This window comes from Lipotes vexillifer, unplaced genomic scaffold (assembly GCF_000442215.2).
Source record: "Lipotes vexillifer unplaced genomic scaffold, Lipotes_vexillifer_v1.1 scaffold1375, whole genome shotgun sequence".
Lineage (NCBI taxonomy): Eukaryota > Metazoa > Chordata > Mammalia > Artiodactyla > Lipotidae > Lipotes > Lipotes vexillifer.
Window position 1 is genome coordinate 359,952 of NW_006773119.1, and position 13,748 is coordinate 373,699.

General features: G+C 37.3%; 1 protein-coding gene across 3 annotated transcripts in view; it reads left to right on the forward strand.

Annotated features, from left to right (window-relative positions):
• The first annotated feature begins 1,214 nt into the window (after nt 1-1,214).
• Nucleotides 1,215-13,748, forward strand: part of SPATA6 (spermatogenesis associated 6) — a 150,530-nt gene continuing 137,996 nt past the window's right edge. The window contains exon 1 of one of the 3 annotated variants that reach the window (XM_007448017.1): nt 1,215-1,459. In XM_007448017.1, the coding sequence (XP_007448079.1) occupies nt 1,409-1,459 (51 nt within the window). In that variant the 5' untranslated portion in view covers nt 1,215-1,408. The remainder of the gene's footprint in view (nt 1,460-13,748) is intronic. The other 2 variants (XM_007448018.1, XM_007448019.1) reach the window with 2 other exon arrangements.

A 13,748-nucleotide genomic window follows, 5' to 3' on the forward strand; every position in this document is an offset into this window, starting at 1 on the left:
AAAAGCATAAATAAATCAATGTATATTCATATGTTATGTTGGACATATTCCACTGTCTAACAATGGAAAAAACTTCCTGTTACACAACATCAAAGTTGGGAGAATCCTACAGCAGAAGAGTGAGAGAAGCAAGTCACAGAAGAATACATATAGTATTAATTATGTTTATATCACATCAATAACAGGAAAAAGTTAATACCTTATTTAGAGATGCAATCATGAATCGCAAAAGTACGTAAAAAAGCAAGGGAATTATTGTAACAAAAGTCAGGGTAGTGGTTATTTCCAGGGCAAGGAAGGCAATGCAGTGGTTGCGACATTTCTAAGGTGCTCGTAACTTTCTATTTCTTAAGCTGGATGTTAATTGCACAGGTATTTGCTTTATTGTTATTATTGTTTAAGATGAAATTGTTTTATATACTTCTGTATGTGTAATGTATTTCACACTAAAAATGATTTTTAAAACGATTGGCTTGGGCAATCTCTTAGATTTCCTTAATCATCGATGGTCTATGGCCCAGCCACTTTGCAACTGGACCTATTTTTGGCCCCTCATTGACAGTTCAACTTAAAACAATATACACTGAGATGCATACACAGGTGATTAGACGGGAAAACTTGAAGGGAGGGGGGCGACGCACTAACAAAGAATCGCAGAATAGGAGACTTGGAAGAGGAAAGTGATTTGATTGAGGCCCCTCTTCTCAGGGAGGCAACCTGAGTTTTACTTGAGAGCTCCTGAGGTCCAGTCCTGGTTCTGCCTTTGAATTGAGCACGTCTCTTCTCCAATCCTGTTTTCTCATGCTGGCTTTGAACACCGTAAGGAAATTCAAATAAGAGAACGAATAATCGTTATAATTCTTTACAGTTGGGGAATTGAGGCCGCGGTGGGACGCCACTAGCTCAAGTTGCCACTGCCACGCTGGAACTCAGGGCTCCTGGGTCCAACACCCTGACTTGCGCACTGTCCTATTATATAGCTATTCTCTTCTTCTTCTGGCTTTGGGCCCATAGTTTGACGTCACAGACGAACTGCCCCGCCCACCCCGCCTCGCCCCGCCCCTCCCCCCGCCCCTTCGGAAGCCCCGCCTCCTCGAGCGGCCTCGCCCCTCCCGGCGTTCGCTGAGTCCCACCCCCAGCCGCTCGCCCTCGAGCGGCGGCTCCGGCGCGTCCCCGCTAGCGTCTCTTCCGGCCCCGCCCCTCCCGGCTGCCATGACAACGAATCCGCGCCCCGCGCACTGCTGCCGCTCGCGCGTGACCCAGGCTGGACCGCGGGCCCCGGCCTGGGGGCACAGCTGCTACCGCCGACGCCACCTCGTCTCCTCCCCGTCCCCGCCCCGCTCCGCGTCTCCTCACCTCCCTCGGGTCTGCGGCCGGGGTCCCTCCCCGCCGCCCCAACCCTGCGCGGATGCCGAAGGTGAAGGCGCTGCAGTGCGCCCTGGCGCTGGAGATACGCTCTGTGAGTACCGGCCGCGCCCCCATCGCCGCCGCCTGGGTGTCGTCAGCCCCCGGAATTTACTAGGGACGCCGCCTCCGTTCACTTCCGAGAATCCCGGGTCACCGCGAAACCTCCTCCACCCTCCGAATCATCCCTATGGAGCTTTGATCCCGTGTCATTTGGCTCTTCCCCAACCTCAAAATCACGAACGCCCTCCCACTCCAGCCACACAGAGGCCTGACGCTCCCCCCCGAACGCCTCCACCTCAGCTCCCCTAGCTTCCTCCCAGCTTCCAGTTCGGGTTCCTTCAAATCCTTTCCAAACCACTTTAGAAAGTCCTCCTCTCTCCTAACAGTGAATTGGGTGGGGGAAGAGGCTTCTTTTAAAATTCCTCTTCTCTGCTCCAGTTCCTTTAGTGAGAGTATTACTGGCCCGACTTCTCCCCAGCCTTCGGGGGCGGGGAGGGGTGCTTTTCCTCCCAGATCACGGCTGGCGGATTCCTTCAGACAGATTAACAAGCTTCTGATTAGTGAAGGGGCCTTTCCTCTCAAAGTAGAGTCCCCACAACCCGCAACCGAAATATGTCAGCATTGCACACAGCACCTTGCCATCTACCCCAGGGCCAATACCTCGGAAACCACTTCAGGCCCCTCCAGCCCCCAAACTCTCCCGATGTTGAGAAGGAACCTCTATCCTTCCCTTCACTCCAAGAAAGGCACCAGCTTTTAGAGGGACACTACTAATTCTCTAAACTTGCTCCAGAGGACCTTCAGCCCCACCCAGTCACTCTCCAGACATGCTGAAGAGGATAGTGTCCCCCCAGCTTGCTGTGGAAATCCAGCTGAGGCAGAGAACACCCTGCCCTTCCTCAAGTGAAGGGCCTTGGACCTCTCCATGCCATGAGCAAACGCCATCCCTCTGAATAATCTCACAAGACCCTTCCAAGGGGTTTTGATCTCCTTCCCCCTCATTCTTTACAGGACCCTCTCATTCTCTTCAGATGAAATCTCCAGCCTCTCTCTTCTAGAGGAAATCCCCCCCAAAGTCTTTCCATACCTCCATTTTAGACCTGCGGGCAGTTTGAAAACAAAATTCCCCCTTCAGTCCTTTTTTTCTTTTTCCACTTCTCTAAGTCCTTTTATTTCTCATCTCTTTCATCTCCCAGCAAAGCTGTGTGTGTGTGTGTGTGTGTGTGTGTGTGTGTGTGTGTGTGTGTGTGTGTGTGTGCGCGCGCGCGCGCTTAAATAGCCAACACCATTCCTCTGGGTGCTGCACGGAGTAGCCCTCCCCACTTCCTTGCTGCACGCCCTGCAGTCAAGGCTCTCCATCCCCCCACGAGAAAGCATCCTCTGCTTTCCTTGCAGTCTTTCCAAACATTACAATGAGGCCGCTGTAGCACAGTCCCTGAAACCTCCAGGGAAGTCACAGGACTGTTTTAGGTCTTTGGCTAGGTCTTAAAGAAAGGAAGGCCGGGTAGGGTAGACTGTGAGGCAGGCGTGGAGAAGAAAGTTTCTGGCACTGTCGCCGTATCTTTAAGGCTGCAGAGATTTTACTCACTGCAGTGTCAGAAACTCTATTAGTTTTGGCTTCAGATGTTTTTTTCATCCCACAGCTGCCAAAGCTTGGCAGCCTTTTTGTAAAGGAGGATTCATTTGGCAAAAGAATACACGAAGTTTCCTGAACTGCTGCGCCCGGGGCAGTTAGTAAAACTCCTGAGTTCAGCCTCTTTAGATTTTGTTACTGGCTGCTGCTTCCTCTTCTGCTAACCAATGCGGTTTAGCAGCCTGGTGAGAGCAGCTGCCTGACCGGACCGGATGTTGCTTTCCTTCCTTGGCCAATCCAGACCTGCTTAGAGCAAGCACTTGGTGGTAACTGACTACTGCCTGAAGGGGTCAGAGAGAGAAAAGTTATTTCACTACCCTTTCTCCCTAGTATAAGTTGTCAGGCGGAAAGTGAATGGCTGTATAATGGAGCTTTGTTGTTCATCGTGGCCTAAGAAATTATGCAGGTGGAAACATTCCTATTTTATTTTTTTCAACAGACATTTGAGTCACAGAATTTTACAGTTCTAAGAAATCTTAGCTTTCATTGGATTGAATTTCTTTTTATGGGTGAGAAAATTGAGGCTTAGCTTGACTAAATGTTTTTCTAGGTTTGCGCAACTATTTAGGGGCAGATCTGCAGCAAGACGCTAAGTTTTCTGACCAGCAAAAACCCCATTAAATGACTGATGCTCAGAAGGAGCAAAAAAGACCATTAATAACCTCACACATTAAACAAGCTTGATTGATTTGGCTTTGATTGAATGGAGGAATTAATGTGAGCATAGATATTTTTAACATCTTTTCAATTTCAGTTTTTTCAATTTCATTTAATCTTTACATTTATGGGGTATAAAAAGTCAAAACTGTATAACATGATACACTCTGAGAAGTCTCATTTCCAGCCCTTTTCAAACCTGTTTTCCATCTATTTTCATCTGCTGTAGGTAACCATTTTTATTGGTGTCTGATTTATTCTTCTAGTATTTCCCTTTGTAATATAATCAAATAGATACACACACACACACACACACACACACACACTGTACACTCACCCCTTCCCATATATTTTTTTTTACTTTCCTTCACAATAGGTAGCATATTATATAAGCGAGTCTGCACTTTGCTTGTTTTCTTTCCTTAATGTATCCTGAAGATCACTCTAGGTAAGTGGGCATCTTCTTTTCCCTCAACTTTTTATGGACATTTTTCAAACATACAGAGTAGTTGGGAGAATAGTACAATGAATATATTCCATGACCTATGTACATTAATTTGATATATCTGTATATTTGTATATGTATAATAATAAATATTTTTTACTAAAAATATGAAAGTAAATTGTTGCCATGAGACTCCTAAATACTTCAGCATATGTCTTCTAAAAATAAGGACATTGTTCTAAATAACCACAATACTATTATCACACCTAAGATGATTATCCATAATTTCTTAGTATCTAGTCCATTTTCAAGTTTTCCTAGTTGTCAACAAAAATGGCTTGTATAGTTAACTTTTTCAAACCAGGATCCGTTCAAAGCTTACATGTTGCATTTGGTCGTTAGGTTGTTTTAGTCCATTTTAACATAGAGCAGTTCTACTGTTTCATTCCCACAATGTTTTCCCCCCACTGTGGATTTAGATAAATTCATACACTCATACAACCATTATTTGGGTCAAGATTTAGAACACTTCCATCGCCACAGTAAATTCCCTTGTTCCCCCTTTTAAGCCCCACGCAGAGCGAACTCCTCTTCTGATTTCTATCAGGGAAGATTAGTTTGCCAGTACTTGAACATCATATTAAATGAGCTATATAGTGTGTAATATTTTGTGTGGGCTTCTTCTGTTCATCGTATTTTTGAGACTCATTCATGTGCTGTGCCTATTGGTAGTTCCTTTATATTGTGGGGTAGCATTCTATCATGTGATTTGTATCATGTTCTATCATGTACCACAACATGTTTACCCATTCTCTTTATTGTTGATTATTTGGGTTGTTACCAAGTTGTGGTTGTCATGGATAAAACTACTATGAACATTCATTCCTATAAAAGTTTTTTTATGCACGCTACCTTTTGGAGACCAGGCTCGGATACAGAATATCCCATGTTGTGTTATTGTCTGAATTTTTCCCCATCATGGTGATATTTAATTTGTTCTTCTAAACTGGAAATTAGGTGTTTTATTTCTACCTGCCTATTTGAAGTGTGGCACTTCTTTCGCTTCTCCCCTTTCCATGTTTATTTTTTTGCTGTAGTCTTGTATTTGTGGTATCTCATGTTTAATACTGTGGTAATATGAGAGCAAAAACATAGTAAACATGAAAGGTTTTGGTGTATAACGCAATATTTTGTGTTGCTCAACAGAGCCGTGACTTGAGAGAAAATATGTTGCTGGGAAATAAGTGTGACTTTTCTCAAGGAATCTTGGGAGAATGATGTAATATGCCAAAGTAACTTGTTTTTAAAGAGCAGCCAAAAATTATATTTCCCATCACTTACACTTTTAATATTTGAAACATCTTATCTTTGATATGAAAAACTATATTTGCTGCTTATTCTCTCTACCTTCTTCTTCTTATTCAGTAGTGAAGTTTTCATGAGGTGTTTTTAGGTATATAGAAGGAAGAAATTGGAGGTACAAGAGTAAAGCCGAATGCCTGGGCAATAAAATCAGCCAGTTTGCTTTACCTGAATAGTGTCAGTTTGGGGTTAGTCTGTATTGTATAATTCCCATTTTTCTTCTCTATACTCACCTCACCTCATTACCTCACTCAAATTATTGATAGCATTGAGGCAAAGAGATCTGGGTACTTTTCAATCACAGTTCATCTGAACATTCGTGATCATTTTCTGGTTTCCTTACTCAGTTATGCTGCAGTTGGTGGTAAATTTCCCTGGAATACAGACTTTTTTAACTCTAAAGTACTTCAAACTTACAGAAAAAGAAAACCTAAATACTGTGATCTCCCCCCACCCTGATTTAATAAATCCTCATTTTACATGTTTCCTGCAAATTTTTGTTTTTAAGAAATAAAATGTTACAGATGTAGTTAAGGCCCCTTTGCACCTCTTGCTGCAGCCAGTTTTCCTCCGTCCCTTCCTAGAGGTAACATAATCAATATCCTGAAGTTGGAATGTATTCTTTTCATTCAGGTTTTTGTAAGCTTACTACATATTTGTGTACGCCTACGTACTACGTATACTATTGTTCTGTTTTAAAACTTTACACAAATGGTATCATACTGTAGGTATCCTTCTGCAGATCTGTTTTATCCACTTCACTGTTTCTGAAATTTGTCAGTGTTGATTCTTACAGATCTAGTTAATTTCCTTAATTGTTATGTAATGCTGTATATTTATATGATGGTGATTTAATTCTTATTCCCATATTGATGGACTTTTAATTACCAGTTTTCCTCTTTTTTAATATTACAAACAATGTTGCAATGAGAATATTTGAACATACCTTCTGGTGTCCATGAGTCAGTTGTTCTCAAGGGCAGGTATTGTGCCCTAGGGAGCATTCTAGAAATTTGTGGGCTACCTTGTTTGCCATAGTGGTTGGGGGAGATCCTACTGGTGTTGATTATCTGGTATTCTGCATGACTTGACTGTCCCATTGAATATGTATATGAAAACCTGTTTATAATTCTTAGAGATTAAGAACCTAACTCTGTTTTATGTATAAACACAAAGTCTGTTTTTGTTTTTCGGAAAAAAAATGTTTTAAATACAGTGAATTTTCCAGTAATTCAATTACCATGTAAATTGAGGAAAGAGTGTACTTTGTTTTGTTCGGAACTCTGGTAAGAGTTTACTCTTTCAGAAAATCACGGCATCAGTGGCAACTCTGCTTGTGTTTGAGCTGCTAATACGTGACACCTATCATTCAGCTTTTGAAACAGACCAGTTCATGTTGATTCTGTGAATAGGTGCAAATATTGTATCTTCTAGCTTAGTTCTGCCTGAGCGTTTACACATAGAAATATATAATTTATTATAAATTATTTCTGTAATTTTTTCAGTTATGGCATTGGTTTATTTTTTAGTTATGTGTATGTATACATTGCAAAATATTACTTGTAAAAGGAGGATGTCGGATCTTTTAGAGACCCAGTGCTCTAGGGAATAGATTTAGAAATGGAACTACCGAGTCTTAGGGAATTGGTTTAATTTCCTAGGGCTTCCATAACAAATTTCCTCAAACTTGGAGTCTTAAAGGAGAGAAATTTATTCTCTCACATTTACTGGAGGCCAGAAGTTAAAACAAAGGTATTGGCAGGGCAGCGCTCCCTTAGAAGGCTCTTGGGGAAGACCCTTCCTATTTCTTCTAGCTGTCAGTGTCTCCAGGCATTTCCAGAATGTGGCTTCATAACTCCAATCTCCAATCCTAGAGGTTTCCTTTTCTGTGAATAGGCAGTTCATATCCTTTGCCCTTTAGGAACATAAGAGTTTTTTTTTCTTGTTAAATATATTTTGAACACCACCAACCTTTGTTGGTTATATGTAATGTAAATGTCAAAGATCTTCTAGTTGAAGCTTATTTTTTCACTTTGTTTTTGCTCTTTTTAGTAATGCCTTTTGTTTTTATTTTCTATTTTTTGTTATTATTGTTGCTGGTAAACAAAGAATGGTGAGTCTTTAAGTTAACTTTTTACAGAACTATAGCATATATTCAGAAAGTGCACAAATCCAAAGTGTGTAATCACCACCCAAATGGATAATTAGAATATTATCAGCACCCCAGGTTGCTTCCTTGTGCTCCATCCCTTCCAGCCACTCCACCTGCCCTCCCCTTCCCCTCCCAGAGTTAACCACTATCTTGACTTCTATCACAACAAATTTTGAACTTTTGAAGTCAGCCTCTTCCTTTCTCCCTCCCTTCTTCCCTCCCCTTCCTCCCTCCTTCGACGTTTACGTATAACTTCTTTGTGAGAATTCATTCATGCTGTTATGTGAAGCAGTAATTCTTTATCCTTTCTATTGTTCCCCCCCAGCTTTACTGATATATAATTGACAGATAGCATTGTATAAGTTTAAAGTGTACAGTATGTTGATTTGATATGTTTATAAATCGCAAAATGATTACTACCATAGTATTAGCTACTATCTCCATCCTGTCACATAGTTGCCATTTCTTTTTTGTGGTGAAAACAATTAAGATCTACTCTCTCAGCAACATTCAAGTATATAATACAGTGTTATTAGTTATCGCCACCATGCTGTATATTAGGTACCCAAACTTGTTAATCTTATAACTGGAAGGTTATACCCTTTCACCAGTATCTCCCCATTTTCCCCACCTCCTGAATTCTTGGTAAACACCAGTCTACTCTCTGTTTCTCTGAGTTTATCTTTTGTAGATTCCACATATAAGTGATATCTTACAGTTATTTGTTTTTCTCTGACTTGTTTCACTTAACGTAATGCCCTCAGGGTCCATCCAAGTTGTCACGGATGGCAGGATTTCCTTTTTCCTGATGGCTGAATAATATTCGTACATATATATCACATGCTCTTTATCCATTCATTCATTATCCATTGACAGACACTTAGGTTATTTTCATATCTTGGCTGTTGTGAGTAATGCCATTGTGAACATGGGGGTGCAGATATGAGATCCTGATTTCAATTCCTTTGGATGTATATCCAGAAGTGGGATTGCTGGAGCATATGGTCATTCTATTTCAAAATTTTTGAGGAACCTCCATACTGTTTTCCATAGTGGCTATGCTCAATTTACATTCCCACCAGAAATGTCTTAGGGTTCCCTTTTCTTCAGATCCTCACCAACACTTGTTATCTCTTGTCTTTTTCATGAGAGTTAACTCTGACTTGTGTGAGGTGATATCTAATTGTGGTTTTGATTTGCATTTCCCTGATGATTAGCGATGTTGAGCAACTTTTCATGTACCTGTTGGCCATTTATATGTCTTTGTTGGAAAACTATTCTTTTCCTCTGTATCCATTTCTATTGTTGATAACATTTTCGTTTTTTTTCCCCAGTATTGGGATATTACAAATTATGCTCCTGTGAACATTTTTGTACATGTCATTGTTGCATATTTTGTATTCAGCAACTTGCTAAAATCTCATATAAGGTATTTGGATTTTCTATGTGGGAAATCATGTTTGTAAATAAAGTCAGTTTTGACTTCTCTTGTACAATGTTTTTTCTTTTTTTCCCTTTTTATTATTTAGGTCCTTGATTAGAATCCCCAGTATAATGTTAAATAGTGGGAATAATAGTACATATACTTGTCATTTTATTTTAAGTTATCCCACTGAAGTTTCACCAGTATTAGATTGAATCTTATGAAATTGCTGACAGTGGGCCATTTTTTGACTAAAAAAAATGACAGTTTCATATATTTCAACCTAATATAATATTGGCTGTAGGATTTTCATTTATTGAGTTAAGAAAGTTCCTTTCTATTCCTTTTTTTTTTTTTTTTTTGGCTGCACCTGTGGCTTGTGGGATGTGGGATCTTAGTTCCTGCCCGGGGATTGAACCTGGGCCCTCGGCAGTGAGAGTGCGGAGTCTTAACCACTGGACCCCCAGGGAATTCCCCCTAAATTTTAAAATATTCTGAGCTTTGAATTATATTGAATGCTTTTCCCTCAGTCTAATGAGATTATTATATAACATTGCTCCCATATTCTATAGAAGGGACACATTTTGTGATGTTGCACCTTCTCCATTCCTATGATAGATTCTTTTTAGTCAGTATGTATTATTTTTACTATATTTTGTTGGATTTGATTCATAATTTTATATTTAGCATCTTTCATTTGTGTTCATAGATGAGATATTAGCTCTATAAGTCAAATATTTATTTAGCTTTTGTTTTTTATTATTAAAACATTTATTTTGAAATATTTCAGACATACAAAAAGTTATAAAGAGTAACATAGTGAACACCCATATTCCTCCCCATCAGCTTAAGATGTAAAACATTACAGATAAGGTGAAGTCTCCTGTATCTCTCTCTCTCTAATAGAATCCCCCCTCCCTTCCTCCTTTGGCTAGTCACTACTCTGAATTTTGTGTTATTCTCCCTGTTTTTCATTGCTTTTCTCATTTTAATATCTGTCTTTAAGGCATTGGATTTACATGCAAGTGTTGCTTAACTGGCATCCTAAGGGGATTGATGAAACTGTTTTAAAATTATTTGGTTCTAGATATTTTATAATTTATATAAAATTTATTTTATGCTTTTTACTTTACCTTATGAGCTATTTTAATTTCAAGATGTATAGGATTTATATGTGTGTATATACTCTTTTTTCCCCTCGCCTTCCCGCCATACATACATACACACACATACATACATTATTTTATTGTAGTATTTTAATTTAATTGCATTGGGGGTATTGAATGAAATCTGTGTGATATTGATTATTTTTGTTGGCAATTTCCTATGTGTTATTATCCAATTATTATATATATAATATATTTATGAATAATCTAATTATTGTGAATGTTCTCTATTTACTTGAAAATAATATATAAATTTATTTGTTGGATATAGGGCTCTATCTGCCATTATCAGATCAAATTTATTTTCTCTGAAATATCTTTAGTTCCATATTAAATTTTTTGTCTGCATGCAATCTCTACCAGATTGTAATGGAGAGATTAAAATCTTTACTATCATAATGTATTTTCATTTTATCCTTGTTGTATTCTAGTACACTATGATTATAGAACTATAGATTCATTTCTCTTTATTGTTTTCCACTGAGTTTGTACTTTCCATCTGAGAGTTTATGGAATTCTGCAGTTTGGGGAAATTCTTAGCTTTTATATCTTTGAATATTGTTTTTCTGCTGTTCTCTCTTTTCTTCTGACAGTGCTATTAGACATATATTGGAACTTTTATCTATTCTGCTTTCTTAAGTGCTTTTTTGTGTGTAATATTTTTATATCTTCCTGTTCTGGGAGAATTCTTCAGTATTATATTCTTATTTACTTATTAAATTAAATTTTTAAATCTTCTCTATTGAGATTTTTAACTTCATTGACTACATATTCCAAGATTTCTCATTTAGTGTCTCTTTTTAAACATATGCCAAATATTTACATTTTTACCTGTTTTAATTTCATAAATTTTGTTTTTTATGGGTTTTCTCCCCTTATTAGATGAAAGATTCTAAATACTTATTTTAAATTTATTTTCAGATTGTGTAACTTAATTTTCATGTAAAGTGGATTTATCTCCTGATTGTCAATTTTGTTATTTTTCTTAGTGCTTGGGATTTCACTGAGATTATGGACCACTTTTGGGAGAATTAACAATAAACCTTTCAGTCCATTAACTGGTATATTTTTCCATCTATTTAGGTTTTCAGGTTCTTTCAGTGATGTTTGTAGTTTTCAGAATACATGTCTTACACATATTTTGTTAAATTTATACCTAGGTAGTACATGTCTAAGATTTTAATGATATTATAAATGGTATTAAATTTTTTTAATGTGCTAATATATAGAAATAAAGTTGATTTTTTTGCCAATTGACCCCATATCCTTTTGTTTATTGAGACTTGTTTTACGGTTCATGATATCATCTATCTTGATGAATGTTTTCATGTGCACTTGGAAAAAAATGTGTATCCTTCTGTTGTTGGATGGAGTATTATGTAAATGTCAGTTAGGTCAAATTACTTGAATGCTGTTGTCCACATCTTCTATACACTTTATGATTTTTGACTGCTTATTTTATCAGTTATTGACAGGGAAGTGTCAAAATTCAGTTATATATTTTTTTGCTTCATTACTTTGACATTGTATTATTAGGTGCATACAATTTAATTTTGTGTATCTTTTCATAAATCAGATTTTTAATTGATATGAAATGTTCCACATTAACGTTGGTAATCTTTCTTTTTCTGAAGTCTACTTTATATCAAGATAGCCACCCCAGCTTTCTTATGATTAGTGAATGCATGGTGTATCTTTTTCTATAATTTTACTTTAGTCCTGAATTTTTAAGTTTTAAAAAAATTGAGATATAATTCACATATCATAAAATCCACTCTTTTAAAGTGTACAGTTCAATAAATTTTTATATATTCACAAAGTTGTGCAGCAATCACCACTAATTTCAGAACATTTTCATCACCCCATGAAGAAATTCCATACCTATTACTGTCATCTCCCTCTCCCCACAGCCCCTGGCTACCACTAATCTAATTTCTAGGTCTATGGATTTGCCTACTCTGGACATTTCTATAAGTGGAATTATGCAATATGTGGCCTTCTGTGTCTGGCTTCTTTCACTTAGCATAATGTTTTTAAAATTCATCCATGTTATAGTATATATCAGTACTTTATTTCTTTTTATGGCCAAGTAATATTCCATTGTATGGATATACCACATCTTGCTTATTCATCAGTTGATGGACATTTGGGTTGTATCCACTTTTTGGTTATTATGAATAACACTGTCATACTCTTGTACCTATTCTTGTGTGAATGTATGTTTTCAGTGCTCTTGGATATATACCTAGCAAGTTGCTGGTTCTTGTGGTAACTGTTTACTTTTCTTGAGGAACTACCAAAGTTTTTACCTCAGTGACTACACCATTTTACATTTCCACCAGCACAGTAGGAGGGTTCCAATCTTTTGGCATCCTCCCCAACACTTGTTTTGTCCATCTTTTTATTTATAGCCATCCTAGTGAGTATGAAGAGCTATCTCATTGTGATTTTGATTTATATTTCCCTAATGACTAATGATGTTGAACATATTTTCATGTGCTTTTTGGCCGTTTGTGAATCTTCTTTAGAGAGATGCCTGTTTGTTTTTGCATCATGTATTTTGGGGCTCATCTAAGTACATATATGGTTATAGTGTTGTGTCTTCTTGGAATATATTTACCTGTTTTTAATTGTCACATCATTATAAAATGTCCTTCTTTGCTTCTAGTATCAATTTTTGTTTTAATGTCTAGTTTGATGTTAGGATAACCACTGCAACTCTCCTTTGGTTACTTTTTGGATAGATTATTTTTTTCCCATTTGTGTCTTTGAATATAAAGTGTGTCTCTTGTAGACAACATATAGTTGGATTATAGTTTGTATTCAATTCTGCTAAACTCTACCTTTGGATTGGAATGTTTAGTCAATTTACATTTAATGTAAGATAAAGTAGGATTTACCTCTGTCATTTTTCTGTCTTTTCTGTCTTAATGTCTTTTTCGTTTCTCTGTTTCTGCATTAGTGACTTCTTTTGTGTTAACTATTATCAAGTGGACCATTTTAATTCCCTTGATTCTATTACTATATTTTTTGATTTATTTTCTTAGTAATGGTTCTGGGGCCCACAATTAACATTTTAATTTTTAACAATATAGTATGGATTAATACCAATTTAATTTGAATAATACATAAAACCTTTGCTTTTATTTAGTTCTGTTCTCTCTCTTCTTTATAATTTTATTATCATACAGATGACATCTTTATACATATACACACTTCAACACAGTTTAATAATTGTTTCTTTATGTAATTTTATTTTAAATAAGTATGGTTAAATGAGAGAAAATACATTTATACTGTCTTAAATTTACCAGTGTAGTTCCCTCATTGGTGTTCTTTATTCTTTCATGAGCATTTTAGCTATTGTCTAGTGTCCTTTCATTTTAATATGAAGAATGCTCTTTTTTGGTTTATTTTAACATCTTTATTGGAGTATAATTGCTTTACAATGTTGTGTTAGTTTCTGCTTTATAACAAAGTGAATCAGCTATATATATATACAT